At 43.4% G+C, this 24,640-nt stretch overlaps 2 protein-coding genes and 1 long non-coding RNA gene across 4 annotated transcripts in view; 1 reads left to right on the plus strand and 2 right to left on the minus strand.

Moving 5' to 3' along the window:
* Positions 1-95, minus strand: part of ALS2 (ALS2, alsin Rho guanine nucleotide exchange factor) — a 38,197-nt gene extending 38,102 nt beyond the window's left edge. For both annotated transcript variants that reach the window (XM_027678259.1, XM_027678256.1), the window contains exon 1: positions 19-95. The gene's annotated coding sequence lies outside the window, so the exon portion shown is untranslated. The remainder of the gene's footprint in view (positions 1-18) is intronic.
* Positions 96-2,281: 2,186 nt separating this feature from the next.
* The window catches only part of CDK15 (cyclin dependent kinase 15), a 37,918-nt gene continuing 15,559 nt past the window's right edge, over positions 2,282-24,640 (plus strand). Inside the window, exons 1-10 of the mRNA XM_027678275.1 lie at positions 2,282-2,524; positions 3,436-3,540; positions 3,690-3,787; positions 4,354-4,433; positions 7,877-7,971; positions 8,781-8,843; positions 10,848-10,971; positions 11,529-11,649; positions 17,417-17,510; positions 22,173-22,236. Coding sequence (XP_027534076.1) covers positions 2,405-2,524; positions 3,436-3,540; positions 3,690-3,787; positions 4,354-4,433; positions 7,877-7,971; positions 8,781-8,843; positions 10,848-10,971; positions 11,529-11,649; positions 17,417-17,510; positions 22,173-22,236 — 964 coding nt within the window. The 5' untranslated portion in view covers positions 2,282-2,404. The remainder of the gene's footprint in view (positions 2,525-3,435; positions 3,541-3,689; positions 3,788-4,353; positions 4,434-7,876; positions 7,972-8,780; positions 8,844-10,847; positions 10,972-11,528; positions 11,650-17,416; positions 17,511-22,172; positions 22,237-24,640) is intronic.
* Positions 22,659-24,640, minus strand: part of LOC113965218 — a 147,096-nt gene continuing 145,114 nt past the window's right edge. Inside the window, exon 6 of the long non-coding RNA XR_003533476.1 lies at positions 22,659-22,957. This is a non-coding gene — a long non-coding RNA (uncharacterized LOC113965218). The remainder of the gene's footprint in view (positions 22,958-24,640) is intronic.

Here is a 24,640-nt window from a genome sequence, read left to right on the forward strand (position 1 = left end):
CCCGCAGTGCCCCCTCACCTGTGCCGCCCCTCCCGGCCCGGCTCTCCCGCAGTGCCCCCTCACAGATGCCACCCCGGCCCCGCTCTCGCGCCGCCCCGCGCGCTCAGCTGACTCACGCGGGGGCGCGGGGCGCGCGGGGGGCGGGGCCAGCGCCGGCACGCGCGCCGACGGGTCCCCGCCCGGGACAAAAGAGGCAGAGACGGGAGCGGCACGTGGGTGCGTGTCCCGGGGAGCTCGAGGCGCAAACGGAGAGCCCGGAATGGTCCCCACGGGCGGCGGGTCAGAAGCGGGAACGGCTCCGCAAACCCACCTGCTCAGTTACTGCTGTAACCGGGGGCACCACAGCTTCCCGAGGGGCCGATCTACAGCCTCCCCTCGGGACAAGCCGGCCTTAATAGGTGTGTCAGCACATCGGTTTGTACAAATTGCACACACAGCTATGCATGTTTTTCTGCTTGCATAAATTTCACAGAATACGGTTAAAATACATAGAGGTAAATACACCTATATGTGTATATACACGCTACATACACGTATACACCTGTATATACAGCACTATATATACACCTATATGGGTATATTCACACTATTTATATGTATATATGTGTATATATATATATATGGGTATATACACATACTATATATATATATATATATATACACATCTATATAGGTACATGCACACTATACACATGTTTCTACTCAAACAAGTTTTGTAAAACGTACTTTAAATGTCATGTCAGCTCTCAGTAGACTATTTCTTACGTTACCTGAAGCCTTCATTTAAAAATCATGATTCTGAAGACAGGTATAGGCTCTCCTTTATAAATTCTTACATTTTCTAAGTATAGCTATTAAACATTTCTGTTAGAGTGTTTCGTCCACTAACTGGAATGATTACTCCATATTTTTTTCAATAACCACAGCCACCAGCTATTACCATGCTTTCTTCATTTATCAGCTCTTGCTAACCAGCAAAAGTTGAATGACTTCTCTTCAGAACAGAATATTTCCCCTCTATTCCCTAACACAAAATTAAAACTTATAATCTTCATATTAATTAATATGTATATTTTATATTGTCTGTTTTTTGTGGATTTATGTCTGCATTCTATTAAAATGCAAGTATTATTTGGTCATAACAAAAAAAAAAGTTTTCCAGAATAAGAGCCTTTGTGCAGATGTACAAACAACGCTTGCACAACCAATTTGTTACTGAGTATGTTGCATCTAGACAATCTTTCTCATGCCTGGACAGCACATCCAAATTCTACTGTATTCCGATGGCTCAAAGAATATGTGGAAAATAAAGAGAAGACCAAAGTCCATGATGATAGCTATTTAGCAAATTATGGTTAACTGGGGAGGGTAAAAGAACATTCTATGAAAGCAATCGAGCCTTCCAGGTGTGTTCTTCTAGCCATGCAAAGGCTGGCAATTTGCCTGCAACGAGACACAGAAATTGTTCCTGCCTTCCCAGGACATTTTTGCTTCAAAAAATCCTTTTGCTCAAGGAAAGAGTTTTATTCTTAGACATCAAAACAGTGAAGCAAAGGGAAGATTTCACATGATGCATTCTAATGAAAACTGAAGGATCTAAGGGATCACCATAAAAATACCACATTATGATGCCTACACCCTCACCCTTGTCAGCATTTTCTCTGTGTGGGTTGGGTGCCAGTCCTAGGAAGTTGCTCAGTGAGTCCTACTCATGGGGGACTGAAAGAAAGGGACTTTTGTCTGTCCACATCCAGGGTAAGTCCACTGTGTGTTCCTTGCTCAGTACATAATTGATGAAACCTATTTTGGGCTGGATTATTCAGTTTGCTCTGGCTATTTTGACATGTGGACAAGACTATTTTCTGTCAGCTCGTGCCATCCCCTAGACAATGGGGGCAGACAGGTCCCCGTGCTGACGTAAATGCCAAAGCAAGGACAGTCACTGTGCAGCTCCTGCAGAAAGCACAGCTCAGCCACACTTCTCAGAGAGCTCAACTTAGAGCCCAATGGCTAAAGCCTGAAGCCTAGAACAGGCTGCTATAGAACTGCTATAGGCCTGGAGGGAGGTCAAGGTCTGTTCCTCTGTGAGACCTATCACTTCATTGTCCAACATATTACACTGAGAGCTGCTTAACTGAAAGAAATATGTACAAGCAGAAAGTTTGTTTTTACTACTTAATTCTTCAGCTTCAGGTATGAAAAAATGTTGGCTGTTTTTGGAAGGCTGAAATCAATGGAGCTACTCCAGTGGTGAATTTGGACTTTCAAAGGAAAACTGCAGAAATCACAAGACTACTTGAGGCAGAGACCTCATGCGGGTCATATGAACTGTTATTACAGACACAGAGGGATGAGGAGGAGCAAAGGAGAAAAAAGAGATACATTTTAATTGAAACAGGACAACATGGGAGACATGCTGTGTGTAAGTGCTGTCAGACCAGGATGCTGCAGCTGCTGTTCAGAGAGAAGGGGCTCCCAACATCTCCAAGGCCTTCAGCACACAGAAGAAGCGACTACAGCAGAGGTATTTAATATCACACCATGATACTTCTGCCTTGAGATGGGTTAAGCCTGGGTTCTTCCACTTGTGGGAGTGCAGAATAGTCACATTTGCTTCTAACCAGACAGCATCAAATTTTGCAGCTTCAGGCTTGTGAAGCTACTGAAAGAATCCATACCTCAGATGACAATAAATGCCTTTGATGTGATGAACAGGGAAAGCAGATTGCACTCCAGTGAGCTCTGTGCCAATGAGGGATTGTAAAACAAGGAGGGAGGAGGCAGCATGCCATAGATTACAAATCCTATGTTGCATATGAGTCAAATTTTAATGCAGACACCCATTCAATATAGCTGCTCAGGAGGAGCTTGCAGCCTGCCTGCCATTCATTACTACCTTTTTTATAGTTGTGTAGGGTATGGCACTGCTATGCTGTATGGGCCAAATTAACAGGCTCTGTAAATTATACAATGGCAAGGAAGGGGGCAAGGGGGTTAAGGAGGAGAAAAATGTCTAAATGTAAACTTCCTGAAATTTCACTCCTGCACTTGGTTTTTAGTCCCTGCCCTAAAAGCTTGTTATCTAGAGATGAATAAATCAAGGGTAAGGGGGAATAACATGAATTTAGAATTATGCCAGTAGAAGCAGCCTCTGCAGTTGTTTATGTGTTCTGAGTGAGTGCTTCAATTTAGCAACACAGGAATACACAGACAGTTGCTCCCCTTACAGATGGAGCTGAGAAACAGTACTGGAGATCTATGACTGGTGAAGACAGAGATGAAAATTATGTGAAATGCTCAAAGCCATTGCAGTCATGGGGAAAAAAAAGAATCACATCAGTAAAATGGTGGTTTGCCAGTGACCTAGTTTGTCACCTTTTCTTATGCCAGCAGTCAGATGTAACCAGAGAATCCCTTTTTCTATCCTCACTGCAGTCCCCGCAGCTCCGCACCCTCCAGAGTTGGAGGTGCAGGACACAGAGGCCTTGGAGTTACACTGATCCTTCCCAGGAGCAGGATGTTGTGGAGAGGTTCAAATGGGTGAGTGTGCAGCGTTCACAAAGCCAGACAGGAGATATTTCATCCTGTGATTATTCCAGCCATGAATCAGTATTTAATTACTGAATGACATGCTAGTAGCTTCTTGTTCTACCCAGCAATCTAAAACACACACCAATTTCTTCATGAAGCAGAGACAAGGCATCCCATTTGGAGCTGCCACATCCTATGTACATCTAGAGAAGCTGTGTGAAGGATCCTGTGCAACTGTGTACAAGGGGATCAGCAGGTGAGCATTTTTGCCTTCTCAGTGCCTAGTGAAAACACCTCTTATATAAGATAAAGGCAAATCAAAGGTCCTGCTTTGCCTTTAACCAGGATATTTGCAAAGTCCCACCCCAATTTTTCAGGGAACTCCTCCGCTACAGCCATGGAGGCTCCATGAAGACACTTTGGTCCACAGCAGTGTGTCAGGAGATTGTCTGGCTGAACCAGGGAGGGAGCAAAGGTTTTCCTTGACGTGAGGGATCTCTGCATGGTGGAAAAATTGGGGGTGAGGCCATGCTGCCATCACACAGGGGCAGGAAAGCTGTGAGAGGGCAGTCTAGGAACACTGCTCAAAGCCATGCTCTAGCAATACCCCGTCACTACTCTAGCCAGGTGGGCTGGCTCCCAGCTCGCTGCTCATGGAGACAAGACAGAGGAGGTTTGTAATTCCTTTCTGAGCTTGGTCTGGGTGGGTGTGTGAGCCCTGGAAATGTTGCTAGGGTAAGTGTGGAGCACCCCAGGAGACTGTTAATGCTGTCATGCCAAGCACTGAGGTGCTTCGTGTGACCTTCCACTGTGACCTGACAGGATCAACGGCCAGTTGGTGGCATTGAAAGTGATCAGGCTGGAGACAGAGGAGGGAGTGCCCTTTACAGCCATTCGAGAAGGTAAGACATTGAGGAACATCATCCTTGAAGTGCATTTGTTTTAACCTGAAAAAGCTCCGTGTGATGCCTTTCTTGGTCCTTTCTTGCCTACTCGGTGTACCAGCTGTCCTTCTCCCAAACCTCTTGGTTTCCTTTTCCCTCATGGAGGAGGTCTTTGTGCTGGGCGGGGTAGGCATGTGATGGACAGAGGAGGAACCTCTGGTATATGCCCTTGTGACAGATGCATCCACACTTGTGATAAGGAAAGTGCCAGCTGCAGCCAGAGCATGTCCTTTCTAGCAGTGTAAGGGCCCTCTTACCCTGCCTGCCACCTGCTTTGTGGTTGCTTTCTCACTTCCACTAGAAACTACACAGGTTTTGCTGCTTTTACGTTGGGCAGTTGTGGACTGGAAGTGCCCTTTGCACCAGGATCTCTGCTTGCTGTTATCACAGCTGTGCCGCTTTCCTGGCTGATACGTAGAGCACCACAGATCCCAGCCTGAAGAGAAATACTTTCAATAAAACTGGTGTTTAATAATATCTATCATTTCAGCCCAGTGAGAAATTCTTTTTATCAGTTGACTTTGTAGAGCACTGGGCAAAATGTCTGCAACTTGCACAATTTCTTTGAGAAAGAAATGCTTTTGCTTAAGTGCTTGATTTTGGCTGAATATATTTACATGTCCCTGCAGACCGAGTTCACAAAGGCTTCTGTTTTCATCTGCTGTGCAATCCCAAGAGGATCATAATCTGGATCTTCCTTACACAGAAATATGCAACCTTTGGGCTGGCCTGTTGTCTGCTATTAGTGAAAGCTATCAATGTAAGAGGTCACACATATTTTGGGGTTTTTTTCTTGCTGCAGTTCAAAACTAGGGTTGATCTTGTCACCACGGGGATGGAAAGTGAGGGACCAGATGTGCCAGCTTTCACAGAGCAGCCCTAGCACAGGGCTCTCATACAAGTCAACTCAGAATAACGAGAGAGGTCACTGAATCCACTCCAGGTTTATAGTAGTGTAATTGAGACAAGAAGGTTTACAAAATCCTTAGTCCAACTCTGGGTGAGAGCAGAGAGATACCTAAATATGCCTATTTACAGAATGGCTTGTGTTACAGTTTCCTGTACATTCATTTGCTGTGGTGCTTTTGCTTTGAGTTTACACTTGTAGCCCACCAGTAAAATAAGCCCTAAAAGCTTTATCTACATTGAACTAATGATGCACTAAAGATCAGCAGCCCTTTAACATGCTCTACTGGACAGGCTGAGAGTCTTAACTTCATTCATTATGGGAGAAAACAAGGGTGATCCTATGAAGGGTCCACTTTAAATAGGTCTTTTGTGTACTGCTGAGCTTCACAGCATCTGACACCTCAAATTTACAATGTAAGTCAGTAGCAAAAACAAAGCACAAGATTTATTAACGCGGCGCATTCTCTGCTCCCCCGGAGGAATGCACTCCCCTGACAAAGAGACGCTTCACCCCAGGAAGCCCCACAGAGACAAAATGCTTAAAGCTCAGTTCAGGCAGTAGCACCTGACACCCCAGCAGGGGGTTGTAGAAGCAACCAAGTGAGGAGCAGTTCCCAGAGGCCCGAATTCTCTCTGTTACTGTGGACCCTCTGTACTGCTCCTCTGGAGCAATAGCTCTGGTCATATGAGATTTTGAGGTATCACAGAGCCAGGTTAGCAGACCCTTTCTGAGCTGATGGGACCTATCCATAGTATCTTTACTAGGTTAATAGGCAATTAGGTGCACATACTGGGGGTAGCTAAATGGACTAGCATAAGTAGTAGAGGCAGTTTAGCTGCAGCAGCACTAAGCCCTGTGCGAGACTTAATTTACAATCTGTGCTCTTTCCAGTAGTTGTGCTGAATTAGGCATCCTTGATTGCTCAATGGTCTCAGTACTGACATAGGGCTTGGGACACAGCTGTGCCATACAGTTTATCTCTAGCAGTAGGGCTTTTAGAAAATTGTTATGGTCACAAAAGGCAAAGTGCTAATCCAGTATAAATTTGCTCTGCCAGCATGAAAATCTTCAAATATCTTTTTCAGATCATTTGAAAAACAAAAAAGCAGCTTTTTGTGAGCAAAACTCATTCTGTCTTCCACGTCTGGCCCAAGCTCTGTATTGTGTTTCAGCTAATTCAGCAGAAACAAGATTGTAAGCCCAGGCCTTATCTGAATGAAATTTGTAGGACTGTGTGGTCTGACAGTAAACTAATTTGGTTTTAATCGGCAGGAAAAGGTAAGTCTGGGACAGCTCTGAGACTATTCTGCCATGTCAGAAGTTGAATTAAAATCTGGAGTCAGGGGCACTTGTTTTTGTTGAGCTTTGGGGCTTCTGTCTGTGCAGTTTGTGTTTGCTTCTGTGAACAGCTGGGTGGGATTCTTCAATAGTGCCAGGAACCTACAGGCAAAGCAAACCCAGCTCCACTTCTTCTCCACATCCCTCTTCTGCACAGAGCTACTGGAACTATTGTCCCACACCTAAGGTAGCAAATGATGAAGCTGTGCATGCTCTTCCCCCATAAAGACTATCTTTGAGACTTTTTGCTGAGCTGCTTTCATGAGTGTGCTGGCTGGAGCCAGCTCTACCATGACAAACCTAAGGCATGTCTGAAAGGCTTGGAAGACTGTAGCTTTTGTATTAGCATAAGTCAGTGCTCTGTGAACTATACAGAGGCAGAGACTCTTCCATGTGCTGCCCCCTCCATCACCACACCCTAGATGTGCTCAGGCTTGGCAAAGGCATGTCAGGACCTAGAGACCAGGGACACACAGTTGCAATAATGCCTTTAGACAATTAGGCTGAAAGAAAAAAGTGTGCCAAATTGTATAAATATGAACAGGTTACTATTCACTCAGAAATTTCATAATCTCTGTTCTTAGAGTTTTAAATCAAAAACAGTAATCAATATGCACAGAACTAAAATTCAGAATTCAGCTTACATATACAGTGATTTCTTTTGGCAGATTTTTACACCCTGTTATTGTGAAGCTGGAAACTGGTAGAAACTCAGCTTTTCCCAAAATTCTCTCCTAAGGGCCCTGCTGGGGGCACATGCCAGGAGGTGGATGGGAGAAGCTCAGTGACAGGCTGGGGGCTGCTGCATTCTGGCTCTGGGAGCTTCCAGCTTCTGCCTCTCAGCATTTACCTTGAAGAAATTACTTCTCCTCAGCTTATGACAGCTGGGAACTGCGAACTGCTATTTCTGACAGAGGCAAGATCCCACCTGTGAGAGAAGGATGGGTTCCTGCCAAGCCTGGAGCACTGATGCTTCCTTCTCTAAGGACCTGTTCCATCCTCCTTCAGACTCAGTATCTGCCACTTCTTACAGAACTTCCAAGTCTGGACTATTACTCCCCAGTTTTTAACTTTCACTGCCTTGTTCTCTGCACTATGTCCTTCCACTTCCAGCAGCGGTGGTTAAGTTGATCTTCCTTTTGTGTTTTCCCAGCTTCTCTTCTCAAGTGTTTGAAACATGCCAACATTGTACTGCTTCATGACATTATCCAGACCAAGGAGACACTAACATTTGTCCTTGAGTACATGGTGAGTTGATGTTTTTCTCGCTTCCTGTGGAGCTCATACTGGGAAGTACTGGGAAGCGGCTGCATAATGAATTTACTGCATTATGAGACATCTACAAAGAAAGTTGTAATTAAGGATTACAAAGTTGTAATCCTTTAGTGCAATGATTGATTTTCCTTCTTGGTCTCCTGCCTTCAAGACACACAGGCTTACTCTTTTCTTTCTGTATATACGACAGCTGTATGCAAAAATGATTCCACGTGTTGTGTCCACTGGGGTGGCAGACACTATTTACCTTCATTTCTGCCTTGCCAACACAATAAAAGTACTGTTCTTGAGCCACAGCAAGGATAGGAAATAATGATATGAGCTCACATCCCAGCTGGGGTCAGACTTGGCACTGACCCCAGTGGTCACCGTGACCAAGCTGTGGGTTGCTCTCATGAGGAGAGCAGGATGCCAATAAAATTCTCCACATGAGTCTTGCTACTTCTGTTGCTTTTGCTGATAGCTATCATCCAAATTATAAAGAAAATACAGAAGCTATGACTTCTTACTGCAGTTTTATGATTAATTCTGGGACAAGTATGACTTCTGTTAACTAGCAGCTTCAGGTCCTAAACTGCTGGGGTGAGATAACAGATCAGTCAGGTCCCTCATTTGACCCAGCGCTGAAGCACATCCTTGTGTGCTGCACCAGATTAGATGCTCACCAAGGTGAAAGAGACACCTTTGTAGTGGTTGCAATTTTTTCCATTTACAGAAGAGGCATTGTTGGTAGAAGCATTTTACACCAGTAGCTTTGCCTTAAGTTCTCCTCCTTTATTTAGCACACAGATCTAGCACAGTACATGGGCCAGCATCCTGGAGGACTCCATTCGTGCAATGTTATGGTAAGTTCCTTAGAAGACTAGTATTCCTTGAAGCATGAGGAAGTGTTATTTTACACTATGTATGTTCCCTATAAATTGCTTACTGTTGTATATATTTTTACATATGTGACAAAAACTTTGGAGAAAAGATGCCTTTGATAAAGATGTAACAACCTCCCTCTCAGTCTCCAAGCCTTTATTCAGTTAGCCCCTCTCCCAGTTTTCTGAGCCTGCAAGCGGACATTCAGCTTCTGTGCACAATGACATCTTGTGGCAAGGAAATCTGTCTCTATACAAATTTGTATCCTCTTATCATTACAACACATTATTCATCTCTCTAATTAAAAACTCTCAAATCTCGCTCTCTCCTCATCTAGAACTATCTTCATATTTGCAGTCATTTAAATCCCTTTTGTTTCTACTATAGCTTTTGGGATTAGTTGACTGGATTTGAACACAGCCAAAGATGTACCACTACTTTATAGATTGATGTTATAATAGTCTCCTACTCTCCTTTGTATGCATCTTCACATTTAATTAACTTTCAGGATCGTTGCTGCACATTGGCTTAAGGTTTCAGGCAGATGTCCTCAGTGAATGCCTGGGTCCTTTTCCCGAGCGGCTTCAGTTAATTTATCTTACAGCTGTCAACAATAACTTTGTATCTTATCAAACTGCCTATTCATCTGGCTTTGTCAGATCTCTCTGAAGTTCCTCACTGTCACTTCTTATCACAACTAATCTAAGTGCTTCTGTCATCTTCAAATGTTGCCACCTTGTTCACATCTTTTTCCAGATAGTTGTTAAGCAACACCAATTCTAATAAAATTTCTTGGGGCCTCAGATTTTAAACATCCTTAAAGCTCAGATACGTCCAAGATGCAGTGTTGGAGTTTTGGCACAGATCTCGAGGGTTCTGCTACCAGACAGGCTCGTAAAGCACATGGAGCACATGGCTGTAATATGTACTCACTGGCATTTCTGTGAGTAAACACTAGCCAGCTGCTCTGCTTTCCTGTCCGGAATCCTCATTGTCAGCAGGAACCAAACTGCAAAATTATTTACTGCTCCTTCAGGAGGGTCATCTAGCTTGCTTCATTTTTGCTGGCAAACATTGTTTGTTTTTATTCTGAGTGATTCCTATGGAATATGATGCAAGTGTGCAGAATGTTACAGGGACACCTTTCTGGTACAAAAATGACCTATGGGTGTCACTGTTTTTCCTCCTCTTCAGATTAAACTTCTGGTGAAAAATATTTTTTCTCTGGCGAAATCTAATTACTTTTGCTGTGTTTTGCTTCTCTCCACTGTCCAACTTCACACCTTGCTTCAGACCAACTTTACCCCAGGCTTATTCACATTGCCATGATGGTGGGAGTTAGATATTTATTTCTTGCCTTAATTTCTTGCTGATTTTTCTGCTTTCTTGCTCGATTCATTCATTCATCATGTCTTATTTGCTAATATCTGTCTAAAGCAGGTCCTGATGCTTTCTACCAGCTTGGAGCCAACTGTTCCCATTGACAGGTCAGTCAGTTCCCTGCTCCACTGGCAGCACGTACAGCAGCCACAGAGCTCCCTCAGCTGGTGCCATCTCACTCAAAGGGACAAAGCTTCAGCTCCTTAAGCCTTCGTCTTGTTTGGGTGTGTGTCTTTGTCTTGAACCCTGAAATAAGCATAGCTGCTGTTCTGAAAGCTGGGTCTGTGTTTTGACAAGCAGATCTTGCTCCTGCAATCAATAGTCCATTTCTAAAAAGAAGTTAAATTTCCAAAATGTGCATTTAGGGACTGTAAAACTGCCCTCCTGTCCAAATATTCCACCCTGAAAACCTCAGAAAGCTGTAGGGCAGTCATAACCCACCACAGTTTTCTCCTCCTCAGCCAGCTCTACTCATTTTGGAAATTTTTACTGGTTTCTTACTTGCTTTGTCTCTGCTTTGTTCCAGGGTTCTCCTAAAGTTCAGAGTTAATATATCAATGCAAAGTCACACCAAATCATTTCAGTTCTTTGTTGGCTTTTTCCAGCTCTTCATGTTCCAGCTTTTGCGCGGCCTGGCTTACATCCACCAACAACACATTCTTCACCGGGATCTGAAACCCCAGAACTTGCTCATCAGTTGCCTCGGTGAGCTTAAATTAGCCGACTTTGGTGAGTCACAGTTTGGATACTGCTAATATATCTGCTCAGACCAAAGCTTTAGCATGCATATAGATCTGTATCCACAGCCAATTAAGGCATGGAAGCATAACCTTTTACTGAACTTCAGGAAACTATTTCTGTGGTCAGTCCAGCCTTTCTTATATTTATACTGAGAGGTGCAGGGATTAACCTCATTTAAGTCAGAGCAATTACTGCCACGTAAAACTGGTTCAAGAGAACAGAGAACCAAGCCCTCTCTGTTCAGAAAATAATGTAATGTGTAGAGTCCACAGCAACGTGCTGAACCAAAAGGCTTTCTTGGCATTGGTTTGGGATGGCTGCTGCAGTCACAAATTATAAAGCCCTACAAAACACAGCATATTGCTTGATCTGCTCTGCCCCAGAGGTATATTCCAGACACACTTTCTTTGTCAATTGCTTGGGATTATTTGTGTTTAAAGATCCGAGATAAAATAATGTCCTGTTTCCAATTATTGTCATCTATGCACTGTACAGGTAGAAGAACTGTCCTAACACAGCAGTTTTTTGTTTGGGTTTTTTTGCAGGCCTCGCTCGTGCCCAGTCCATCCCCAGACAGACATACTCCTCTGAAGTGGTGACACTCTGGTACCGTCCTCCTGATGTGTTGCTTGGAGCTACAGATTATTCTTCTGATATAGATATCTGGTACTGACCAATTTCCAAGCATCTGGGGCCCCCTGGGAAAAATCATCTTTATCTGAATTAAGTCAACCAAAGTTACAGTAGGTACAGTTGTAAGTAGAGGAATTAACACCTGTGAGCAGAAAATGGGTGAGCAGTGGGGAGTTTTTACTGCTGGGTTTACAGAAGTTTTTGGGAATGATGTCACTACATCTCAGTTATGGATTGATATAAACCTCATCTGATAATATTCATGAGAGATGTACATCTCGTTTGGTAACATGTATGAAGCATTTTCAGGTCTTGCAACAGAACACCTTTGCTTAATGCACTTGTATCTATGCAGCCAGTTGAGTTAGTAGTAGCTCTCTACAGCAATAGCTTTGTGAAGAAAAAATGGATCCACAACTGCACCATCAATTACTTTGGCCTTGGTAGCAAAATGTGGCATTAAAGGGTTTCTCAATGGATCTGGAGATAGAAAGGTGTTTGAGATTTTCATTATTTCTGTGATACATTGTTCTTCTTCTCAAAGAAAATGTGTCAGATGCAGTCTGCATTTCACACAGGAGAAGGACTGTGTCTGTTACCTTATGAACTCTACCCCAAAATCTTAATGTGGTTGGGAATCACAGGAAACAAGTTGCACGATAGCAGAGCTGAAGGGAGAGAAGTATTTGAGAGCAGGCAGAAAGCAGGAGAACATGAGGGCTTCACAGAGGCCCCACTGGCCCTTTTGGGCTGGCCTGCATGTGTAGCTGGGCCCTAGGGTTCATCTGCCTTCTGGCTCACTTCTGCACCAGCCCAAGCCCACTTCCAGCAACCCAGTCCTGACTTACTCGTGGACAGCATGCAGCTCATGAAGTTGCAGGAGACTTTCCTTATTCTGGGCAACTTTACATCCGTAGATGGTATTGCTGCTTCACCCTTTCTTCAGACCAGCTAATCTTCTGTCTGTATCTGTCCCACCAGGACTTTTCTTAACTGCTGTGCATAGTCGAAGGCTGGGAAAGGGTGGGAGTGCAGCAGGCTGAAGAATGTGCAAGAAGAGGGCTGGCTAAGTTTACAAACAGCAAAGCCCCAGCTCTTCCCAGGCTGTATCTCCTTCCAGAGCTCTGCAGCTTATCAGGCACTCCAATGGCCTAAGTCTGGAGAGTAGTCCAGGGAAATGGGACTTTTTAGGTTGTTTACTTCCCTAGGCCTGCTGCTAATTTAATTGCTTAAAGATATCTCCAAGGAGGAAAACCCTGCTAAATTCTAATGGCTTCCAGCTGCTAAGCCAGTCTAAAGAGTCCTGTCTTTTCTCCCCCACTACCTGTTATCTTTCCCTCCAGACAGTCTCCCAGAAATGTCTGCAGAGTTTGAGGAAGATGCCTGCCTAGCAGATTGAAGGCTTTGTATTAGACATAAACCTATTGGGTTTTTTCCCTGAAAGTTGACCAAAGCTGGCTATGCACAGAAAGTGTGGCATTTCTGCCTGTGCAAAACCAACATCCCCACTGCATAACTCCGCTCTAGTGTAATGAACAGCAACAAGGGAGTGGTGCACAAGTTCCCATCCAGCTCTCTGACCAGCCCTAACAGCACAGTGCTCTCTGTCCCACTGAACTACATTCACACTATGGGCACCTTTGTTATAATGCCTCCTTATAATAACAACATTCAGAGTATTTGCCCTAAAGAAAGATGTCACGCTGAGAGAATAGAGCTCTATTCAGTAACTTCCTCTAACAAGAGTCATTTATTATCTTGATGTACACTGCATTTAAGTTCAATTTTTGTCTATTAGGAAATAATGTGAATTCACACAGATGTTGCTTGTCTATTGGGGAGAAAGGAAAAAAAACCCTATGTCTTTTGGATGCTGCAATTTACAGAATGCCCTTGGTAATGGCATGAGACAGTGGGTGTCAAAGCCCTGGTTTAAAGAAACCAATTATAACAAAATAAAACATTATGGCAATTCATGCACAGTGTGCTTGAGCAGCAATACTGTCAGTGGGAGGCACATGGGAAGTGAATGAGGCCTTGAATAGATGAAGAAAGAGATACAGAAGGAGACTCAGTCACTCTTGGACTGACCAGAAAAGCTGCTTTAATCTCTCTGTATCTTTTTTTCTCTCTCTTTCTCCCTCACTGTATCTTCAGGACTTTAGAAGATTCAATTAAGGGATTTCAGGGAGATTACACTGTATATCAGAAGGACTTTCTTTTTCTTTTTTTAGAAAACACCAAGTGCTTTAGGCATGTGCCACACTAGTGGCTACTAACATCACGAGTGCCTTAAGACATGTCTTCTTTTCAGTCAGGCTTTCCTTGTCTAATCTTCCATTTAAAAAAAAAAGAGAAAAATAAAAATCAGGGATCTTCCCAGGTAGATTAATGTAGAATAGGAGCTCACATGCAGTCATTTAACGTGGATCTGCCGGGCCCACTACAGCCTTCTCCTCAGACTGGTTCACATTGCCCTTCTATGCCAAACTGGGAGAGATAGGCTAAGGGCTCCACTATACAGACCATGCTTGGTGAGGAACAAGAGAATGGATATATTTCTGGTTAAATACAAAACTGCCATCTCCTAATGCCAAAAAAAACCCCAACAACAAACCAAACCAAACATGGAGAGGGAACTCTGGGATGCCTCAGTGATATCCTAGATCTTCATCCTTATGAAAACGTCTCACCACTGTGATGCAGCACTGCAGGCTGAGGTCTAAGTGCAGTGTTCACACCTACCCTAGGGATTGCAGACAGATAAAACAGTGCTATATGAACCAGATCTGCTTATACTTCCTGAATATCCCTATAACCTCTCCTGTTACTTTAGCTGCCACTGTTTTGATTCATGTGCATATCTAGCACATGTGAAAACATCATGTCTAGACCTCTTCCCAAAAGATCCTTCTCTCTGCCCTATCTCTTCCCAAGGCAGCTTTATGGGACTGAGACGCTCTAAGAAACTTATAGATTGGAAGGGCTAAGGCGACCTTAGAAATTAATATCAGAGGGGTAAGAAGGAAAAGGGAAAAAATGAAGCAATGCCAAGTTTAAATATTTAGAAATATATAAAAGTAAATGCATTTGAATAATCATCATTAACAAAAGGATCCTCGTAATGCTGTTAGAGCAGTAACTGTAAATCTGTATCTCAGAAGGAAAGTCAAGGCCTCTATTGCAAATCTAATATGATGACTAGTACTAGTTACCAAAGTCCTGCTTTATCAGGTAGACAAAAACATCTGAGGAAAGAGGGGGGTACCCATACGTTAGTTGTTCTAACTACTTCTGGCCTTTTTTTGTAAAGAAAAACATATTTCATCTGAAAACAGAGGTAGAAACAGTCATAATTGTCACTGATGAATCAATATCAAGCAGGCATTAAAGGCAGCTGTCAACTGAATCTCGCTACAAGAAACAAAGAACTCCTTTCCAGCAGTTGTGGTTGCTCTGATAGTTTTGTCTTTATTAGAGACACTGAGATTTACAGGCTTCCAGAGCCAATGGGAATAAACCAGGAATACAAGAGAGCTCTACCAGAAACTACATTTGTAGCAACCCACAAGTTGTTCCTCTCCTCAAACTGACAGCTTGCCTATTAGTGAACTCTTTACTCATGAGCAATTCTTAGCAAATGCTGGCTGCACCTAGGAAAAAATGTTCCTGCTTTTGCCAGTCTAATGGCCCTTTCTAGCCGGGATATCAGAATGCAAACTTGCTCCAAAACCACATAGAGCTGATTCTCTTCTCCCTCCAAATCAAGTGTACCTGAATTGTTTTGACCATACACAGCTAAACTTGTGCAATGCAATCAGCAGATTACAGTAGCCCCTGTGGTTGCAAAATAGGGTGAGCCATTTGGGCATGTACGTCAGCTGTGAAAACAGAGGGTTGGTATGACACTGGTCTCAGTAGAATCTATCTGTGGGCTCCAAAATAATGTCTAGTGATGTGGTAGTGCAATGAAACACAAAAGAAATCTATGTTGCAACAGCTGTGGGTTAAGTTTCATGATGCCTGGAGTCTGTAAGAGCATATTAGACAAGCAAGGAGCTCATCTCACAACACTTGCCAAGGTTAGGATACAGGAAGCTAAGGGAAAGTGCAGCAGAGATGTTTGTAGAAACAGCATTAGATATGGATCTGAAAACAGGCTTGGCATCACCTGGTGTGCAAGTATGACCAAAATGAATACCACAGATGAGTTACATGTCAGGGTTTCAACTGACCACAGCCAGGTGGGAAAAGCAACTACAGTATTGCAAAAACAAGCTGCAAGGGGTAACACATGAGTACAGATGACCAGAAGAGATTACCAGTTATTGCTCAGCAAGTGAAAATAATACTCTCAGAGCTTATAAGACAAATCAAGGATTTCAACATCTGAACTTAAAGGACTCAAACATACTATAACCAAAGACTGACACTGAAACCTGAAAAGCTGTGATGGGGCTTAGTAAAAAGACAGAAAATCTAGAAAATGTTCTGAGGAAAATGACTAAAAAGTAAATGAGGGGAGTTTTACACGGTACAATAAGAGATGGGAATAGCTGCAAATAGGTCAGTCTACCTGACTATCTACAATTATCTCATCATTATTGCCATGAGGACTAATCCACCTTAGTAAAATTAAGCATTTTTGCAAGTGTTGGGTGTTTTTTAAACTGACTGGTTTGCTTTGGCACAAGTGCAGTGCAGGGGATGACATAAAAATAAGAACACTTTAACTCGGTGTTGTCGCAAGGTTCTTTATGCTATGATATCTTGCTTTCAGTTTTCCAAGGAAGAGCTAATTGCTTCTGAAGGAAAAATCAATCTAGTGGTTAGTGCCTCTGGGTTCTTTCTGCATCTATTATATCCTTCAAGCCAATGTAGTGTTTAGTAGTTCCCTGTTTATCTTTCCAACTGATAGCACTCAGATGTTACACCCTTTTTTCATGGGAAGCAACGTTGTATTCCACAGGCCTCTGCCACGCCCATTTTTTAAGATGATTTGTAATAGGATTAATTGACAGAGACTTGAAACAAGTTGTTCTGTAATGGAAAAAAAGATGGTGCTTGGTGAGTTTCTTTTCCAAGGATATCACCTGTCTTGTCTTGCTGGTGAAAGGTGAATTGGGTTTTTTTTGTGGGTGGTGTTGATGAGAAAAAGGAGATAGGAACAGACTTGTATGGAACTTTGACTGCTTTGTTTTTTTCTAAAATCCTGGAGGGGTGTGAATGTGACTTGTCTCTGATCTGCTCCAGTCCTTTTTGACTTGTGAGCTTTTCAATTCAAGTGATTCAATCTGTAGGACTAGGATGAGGTTAATGGTACTACATACAACTTGCAACAATGGCCAGTTGCAAGTGCCTAGAACATGGTACAAGATCGGGGATGTACAAGATGACCCTTCCCAAAGGAAACCTTCCTGACTTTCCACAGTCAGTAGGCATTTTTATAGTGCTAGGTCCTGCCCACCACCACACTGTGGAGATATATCAGTCTTCGCTGAAGCCTCTATTTATTTACATATATACAGACACCCCACATCCCCTCTTGCTTCACACACACTCTCACTAGATGTCATGAGGTGGATATACAATACTGACACATCAGACTGGTGCTTTTCAGACTTCAGCTGCAATATATAGAGAGAATTTACAGCTTATATCAGGATTTCTGCATGTACAAATCAGAATTTCTAAATTTCCAGTCCCACAATTATATCTCTGCTTTTCTCCCTGCCCATCCCAACAATCATATTACATATGTCATGTATGTGAATGAGTTAATACCTTGGGTTTCTTGCAGGAGTGCAGGCTGTATATTTGTTGAAATGATCCACGGTCAGCCAATATTTGCAGGAACTTCTGGTACTCATGAACAGCTGGAGAAGATCTGGACGGTGAGTAAAATATACCCTGAAATGGGAGAGAAAAAGAATCTGTTGCTCCAGCCTACTTAATTTTGAAGTCCTAAGCATAGGTCCCGTGAATAGCAGAAATAATTTGGTCTAATGTACCAAGTTATAGCAGACTTTGTAACCCATTTTATATTTGCAACTTTCTTACAGACACAAGAGTAAATCAAATGATTTCCCTTTGATGTTTGTCATCTTATCAAAAATTTAAAGCCAATTAAAGTGACATCAAATTGAAGAAGGCATAAAAGGTGTGCAGGTACTGCAAATTCTGTTGCTTCTTGTTAAATCCTTTACTTACTGTAGGATACAGCACACCATATTCTCACAAAGGAGCTCTAATACTGCTCTTAAACTACCTTGAAAATGGCAAGACCCTGAGGTTTGTCAGAGATCCTTCTTCATTTTACCTTGGAACATTTTGTATCATCTGGTTTATGGTGCAGCTCTAGAGACTGCTTTGGCATAATGGAAAGTGTGAAGTTACTTTTAAAGGCAGCAGTGAGTGAGAGCGGACATATTCAGGAGCCTCTTAAGCTGTTTTTTTCTGCTGGGGAAACAGAAACGTGGGGCCACGTCCTTAGTGCAGCTGGGTAGAACTGAGGCAGTTGGCAGCACTGATGGATTCTGTATGTTCATGACCCCTCTTGCTGACCCTCTTGCTGACTTAACAGGAAGGTCAGCCTATGGACTCATACTGGCTTTTGCTGTAGGTGTCTGCCCTTTCATGTCTCCTCCCAGGGACTCTTCTGCATAGAGTGTTTCCCAGGCATGGGTTTTCAAAGGAGAAAGTACAGAAAAAAAGAAATTTGGAAAGTCATGAGAAATTACTTTATAGCTTCAAGACTGTGTAAGTCAGATTTTTCCTTCTTAATCCCTTTATCCAGAAACACTTCTGCTTGGTAGGGTTTTCCTCTCTGTTTGTAGCTAGAATGTGATGTCAGACAAGTGCATCCAGTTCTCAGACTTAAGTTCAGTCCATTTAAATAAATGCTGACTTTCTCCTTCATAGAGAGTGGGAGAAAAAAAGAATTACTGAGGAAAAAAAAAATCCATACTTGGCCAATTAACAGGGTTCAAAGCCAGGGCAGGGCCCAGTTTCTCAGAGTGTGAGTGAAGGGTATCCTTACAGTTATGTCTCTGCAATCTCTGGATATATTTCCTGTGGGTTTGCATTAGAGGGTTATAGCACTATCGTAATTTCTCTGGCATTATAACTAACACCGTGATTAATAGGATTTGTGCTATACAAGGCAAAAAAACCCTTATTTAAAAATCATGAGGAAGCCTTAAGAGCTATGAAATAATTAGTGCTTTTCACAGAAGGTTTTATGTTATTATACAGCCTGGAATGAGGCTCCGTGTTAGGGCAAGATTTCAAAGCTCCTTAGAGGCTTTCGATGTCTAGCTTGAGATATTTTGCCGAGTGTGAGGTTCAGAACGGGGACTCCTACTGTTTTCTAATAGTCACTTCTTTTCATGTACTAATAATATAGAGGACTCCTGCACTGGTTTAGAGACCATCTGCATTTGTGTGCATGAGTCTGTATCACCCAGCATGCTTATCTCCATGTAGGACTGATGGTTGAGACACCATATAGATATTTGGCTGGAAAATCCCCATTCTGTGAAATGTGCTTGTCCTGTTGAATAATCAGGACTGACTGACTGCCATTTCACCAACAATTCTCCTAGAGGTAAGGACCCCCTTAAGCAGTCTCCATCCCTCATCTCTAGCCCTGGCTGCTCATTGCTGCTCCTGTGTCACCTCTCACATGTGGGGCTACGTGAACTGGGGAACCTGTGACTTCGTTTTCTCCCTGGCTTACTCTAAATGAAAACAGCTCTTTTACCCAGCTCGTCCTCTGGCTGCACAAACAGCAGCATTAATGACCAGTAGTACTCAAGGAGGCATGGCACAGGAGCAGGGCCAAATGCGAAGGGAAGGCTGGTAGCGCTAGTTATGGAAGTATGGCATGAATGAATGCGAACTGCAGCATCTCCAGTTCACTCATGACATGGAGAGTGAGCAAACCTGACAAACTTAAGGTCCATCATTCAAATTTTCAGAGATCAGGCATAGGTTTTGCATGCAAAACTCCATCTTATTGATTAACATCGTGCTGAGAAGGACTTCATGTGGGCTGGATTAGGCTGCAGAATGCCACCAGTGTGCTTCTGGAGCTGAGCTGAACACGTGACAAATGCCAAATGAATGACTACAAGGCTTCTTGACATAAAACATAGAATAAAACTTCCCAACAAAAGTAAGCCAAATCAGCTAGGTTGATTCATTCAGCTAAGTTGTCACAGGAGAAGCAAGCAGTCAGAGGGCAGAGAGAGAGAGGACAATGATTTACACCAACTGAAACCACTTGCTGAAAAACAGGCATTGTAAAAACATTTCTGGCTGAAACTGTGCCTCTTCCCAAGTGGACTGAACTAAACTGCACCAAGACCTTTCACTATAGAGTGAAGCACAGAAAAGATGCTTTGCTTTGTCTGATGGCATGGGCCAGTGAGTTAACAGCTAGATTTGATAGGGTGGATATACAACAGGTAAACAAATTGTCAGAGTATAATTAATTTCAATTAAGTAAATGTAATGCATTGTCTGATTTGGCAAGGAATCTCACTAAAGATCCAGGGGAGAAGAGGTCGAGGGAGAGGAGATCACTTGCCCTGTTACATTGGAGAACAAAAGCAGATCCAAATGTGTGGTTTGGAAAAGCATCTTTTGTAAAGAAAAGGCTCAGAAAAAACAAATTCATATGGCATGCGATGATTGGTCCTCTGAGTGCTTTCACACCTCAACAAAGCAAAATTAAAGTATTTGCTGAAAACCTTTTGTAGCAAAGTACGAGCATGCACAAATAACTATTTTTTAAAATTCTTCACCAAAAGAAGCAGAGTGCTGACCCTGGTGAGGATGATTTTACTATATCCTGAACTTCCCCAGCTTCCTCTGATGCCTTTAGAACTGATGTCCAATGGCTCAAAAGAAACCTTGAAGAATGAGGGCCCAAGTTAATGCTTCCTATAAATCTAACCAGATAGCAAAAGACAGCAAATTCTGGATTCAAATTCAGACTCCAACTCTTTCCTGTGCATATAGAGTTTACTTTGGGCTGACCTGCCCTACTTACATGATATACACACCAGTCATGAACACATCCTCATCCCTTGGTGCAAGCCAACTTCCAACATCCTCACATGGCTGAACACTGCAAGACACCTCTTTGGGGAGTTTGAAAACTCCCAAGACTGATTTTACAGGTGAGCAGAGCAGAGACAAGGGTCCTATCCCTTTTTCTTTGCTGTGGCAGGCTAAGTCCATAAGCAGCTTGGAAACATGGGCCACAGCAAGCCACATCCCTCCAGAGCCCACCATGCAAATATGCACCAGCTGTGAGATGCAGTCCCTGCTCATGGCTGTCTTCCCCAGGTAGCTGTAATTGTCCTCACAGCTATTTCCCAGCTGTGAGTGAAAAAAGCAGTCAGCTACCAGATGCTTAACAACTGCAACAACCAAGCTTTATATTTCTTCCTTCTTTAATGTATTTTTTTACTGATGCCTGTTTTCTTGCAAACTTACCACAAGTTTTTGTGAGGCTGAGTTCCCCATATCACATATCTCAGCTTACATTTGTTGTCTATCCTATGCAAGGTGTAACTAATGTGAGACAAATCTAATGTTGGAGAAAAGAAAGTGAATAAAAACCCTGAAATTTTTCATGTTAAAATTTCACTGGGTTTTAAGGAAATCTGATAATTCCGTGGGTTGTCTGGATGATAAGCTTTGAGTGCTTGGAGCTAGCAGTACTGATTTATACTACCCTTTCACATTCTGTGAGGTCTTCTTAAATATGTGGCTTTACCTCTTCAGCATGAATCATACATATCAATAGGCACAGAGCTTTTGCATGCATTAAGTAAATAATAATAACACTGAGCATCTGCAACTGCAGAAATCCAGATGCTCTTGATCTCACACATTTCAGCAGCTAAAATGAGGTTGGAGGAGGCTTTACGGGCCCAGACTTTGCTCAACAAGCAGTTACTTCTGAAGCCCACAACTCCCAGTAAAGGCCAAAGACACTGCAGAAGCTCTGCATCCTTCAGGATGAGGCACTGGATTGCTTTCTAGCACCTGCCACTAGACCTGTCTGCCAGCTTTTCTTTTTCACCTCAGAAGGCAGGGGTTTCTGTCACAGCTCACAGCCTGTGCTGCTGCTGAGTGTATCAGCTGCTGCCAGCGCAAGTGGGCAGAGTAAGTCCCCAGTGCAGCTCTGGCTCAGGAGGACACCTTCAGCACTGAAAGGGGCTCAACAGACCCCTGGGCTGGCAAACACAGGCAGAAGTGGCACCTGGCAGTGAAGCTGCATATGCCTTCACTGATGTTCCCAGCAGCAACAGCGTTCAATCTCAGCAGGATCCTTTCTGCTACAAAATCCGAGTGCTAAAATGTCAGTGTCCTTTATGCACAGTGGTAGATCCAGACCCAGACAGGGCAGTGTGAATTCTATGCTGATTTACAGGAAAGGCCAATCACTCTCCATTGAGACTGCTTTCTCCAACTCCACACCAGGGGAAAGTACAGGCAGAAAGAGATATTGCTCTTCTCACTCTCTTTCTTCTTTTGCATAGGTATTGGGGGTCCCAACTGAGGACACCTGGCCAGGACTTTCCAAGCTCCCCAACTATAACCCAGGTAGGATTTAACTCACAAGAAGGCCAACTTTTTCTCTGAGCCACTAGCCACTCAATTTTTGGGTCAGTAATTCTCATTATGAAAAATCCTGTGCTTCAGTGTTACTGAATCCCTTGAGCTACTTAATGACAGCGGTGTTGTAGGACCTACAACAACAGTGGGATTGGCCTAGTATGCAATCAAAGGTACATGCATGGCAAAGTTGCCTCAGTGAGTGCTGGGTATACCTAAGTATAAGGGGGAATTTCATTGCTGCAAGTACTCACATTCTCCACTTCTCAGTGCAAAGGACCAATGTCTCCTGGTTTAGACTGGAAAAGCTGACAGGCACCTGGAGACACAGTTTATCTGAACTCTCCTTATTTTTATGGAGATTGGTTTGGGGACCTTTAAACCTCAGCTTTAAAGGTCACTGTCCCTGATTTTGATGTGGGCAAGGTGAGAAATCTGTGTGATTTATAAAGCTGGATTCTTTTATTTCCACATGGGCTGGTAGAGGAGTCTGTGTCCTGGACTTCAAAGGGCCAGTTGTCTCTTATTTTGATGTGGGCAGGTTGAGAAGTATGCTTTGAAAAGCTAGCTCAGTCACTCTCCCTCTCCCTCTCTCTCTCCCTTTCTCTCTTTCTCTTTTTGTTTAATGTTTTCTCCTGGGAAAATATATTCAAGTGTCAGTAAGGGGGAAATGATGAGCACTGATTCTCAGCCTCTCAGCAGGATCGTTCTGTAAAAGAAATATAAAAGTGAAATATTAAAAACCCTGGAATGTGAAATTCACCCATCTACAATCTAGCCATTCTCTCTCACTTGTACCCTAGGAGAGTGGTGGGGGGAGTCTGTCTATCTGGAAGGAGAAAAAAAGAGCAGGGGGGAGAGGAGGAGGGAGAAGACGTGCTTTGAGCAAGAGGTTTGCAGGTTTAGTAGAGCATAGTAACATCTTTTCAAAGAAGTGGGTGTTGCTCTGTGACCCAGTCCAAGAAGCCCCTCCTTTGATTATGTTGCATGAACACTAAACAGCCCCCATTTTCACATGGTAGCCGAGATTGGCTGAACAATAACCTGGTCTCACAGTCGAAAAGACTGGAATCCTTCACACAATTAGCTGAGACACATTAATCAAACCAGCGTGAAATGGGAATGTGTCGCTGTCCACAGCAAGTTTAATTTGGATAGCAAGCAAGCACAGAGCAGACAGCTGGAGGAAGCATTTTCTTCTCTAAGTTGTAGAAGGCTTGGCTGGGTAGTCTACAAGTTGAGAAGAGTAGTCTGGGAGGAAAGAAATGCTCATTTGTGGGACTTACTAATCACAAAGAATTTTTTTATGCCAGTCATCTGTTCACACAAGGCCAAAAACTCTCAGTGATGATGATTAGGTATCCTGTTCCTTATAGAGGGACAACCTAAAAGTGCAAGCATGAAGGCTATGCTGGCAAAGAAACTTGTTCAGACAGTGGAGAATGCGAGTGCCCAGAAGTGCCCTGAGCAGTGACTCCCACTTAGCGGTGTTTGGTCTGAGGAGCAGTGCTGTCCTCTGCTGCTGTGGAGGGTGCCTTTTGGAGGGCCGTGAGGGAGAGGACAGGCATGCAGGCAGCATGGCAATAGCTCCAGGAAAGTCAAGTCTAGTCATCATAAGCAGTTTTCAAGCCTGACTTGCTTTCGGACTTGATAAAAAAGTTCCCTTAACGGACAGACTCCAGAGGGCCAGAATTGGCCTGTGCTGTGATCCTGGGATGCTGGCACCTTTTGTGGCTGGACCAGGCCAGAAATGCAGGAGTCAGAAGACACCTTTCTGTGGGAGCATCCCAGCATGCTAGCAAACACATGGGAGAGGGGAGTTACGTCAGTATTTGGGGCAATAGCTGTGCCAGCTTGAGACGCAATATCCCTTTCCCCTCCTCAGAACCTGCCTAAGGAGTTGTGAGCTGTTCCAGCCACATACTGGAACGAAGCACTTGGCTTGCACCTTGGCTTGCACAAACCGCTCTGAACAGAAGAAGGTTAGTCATATAAGGTTGGATTATTTACCCTACTCAGGAACTAAATCAAGTCACTTTTTGATGGGACTGCTGGTAAGGAGGCAAATTAGTCTCCTTGTTTAAAGCTATTTGCCATTTACATGCTTCTGGGTACTTCCCCTCTCTTCCCTCAAGCACAAAAGCTGTTCGTACCCCAGGATATGCTCAGCCCGAATGGAATCTGTGGAGTCTGGCTGAGAAAACCTTCTCTCCTGAGGTTATTCCCAGACCATTTGTGTGAATCTGGGTGCCTGGGTTGGTTCAGATAAGCAAACAAACTTTGGAGCTCTTCCCCAAATCTGATGGTTTGAATTCTTTTAGCTAGTCCTATTGATGTTCGAACTGAGCACAGGCAGCAAACAAACAAACAGGTTCCTGCCCGAGGCAAGGAA

The sequence above is a fragment of the Neopelma chrysocephalum genome, unplaced genomic scaffold (genome assembly GCF_003984885.1).
Source record: "Neopelma chrysocephalum unplaced genomic scaffold, ASM398488v2 Primary Assembly neopelma1_44, whole genome shotgun sequence".
NCBI classification, from domain to species: domain Eukaryota; kingdom Metazoa; phylum Chordata; class Aves; order Passeriformes; family Pipridae; genus Neopelma; species Neopelma chrysocephalum.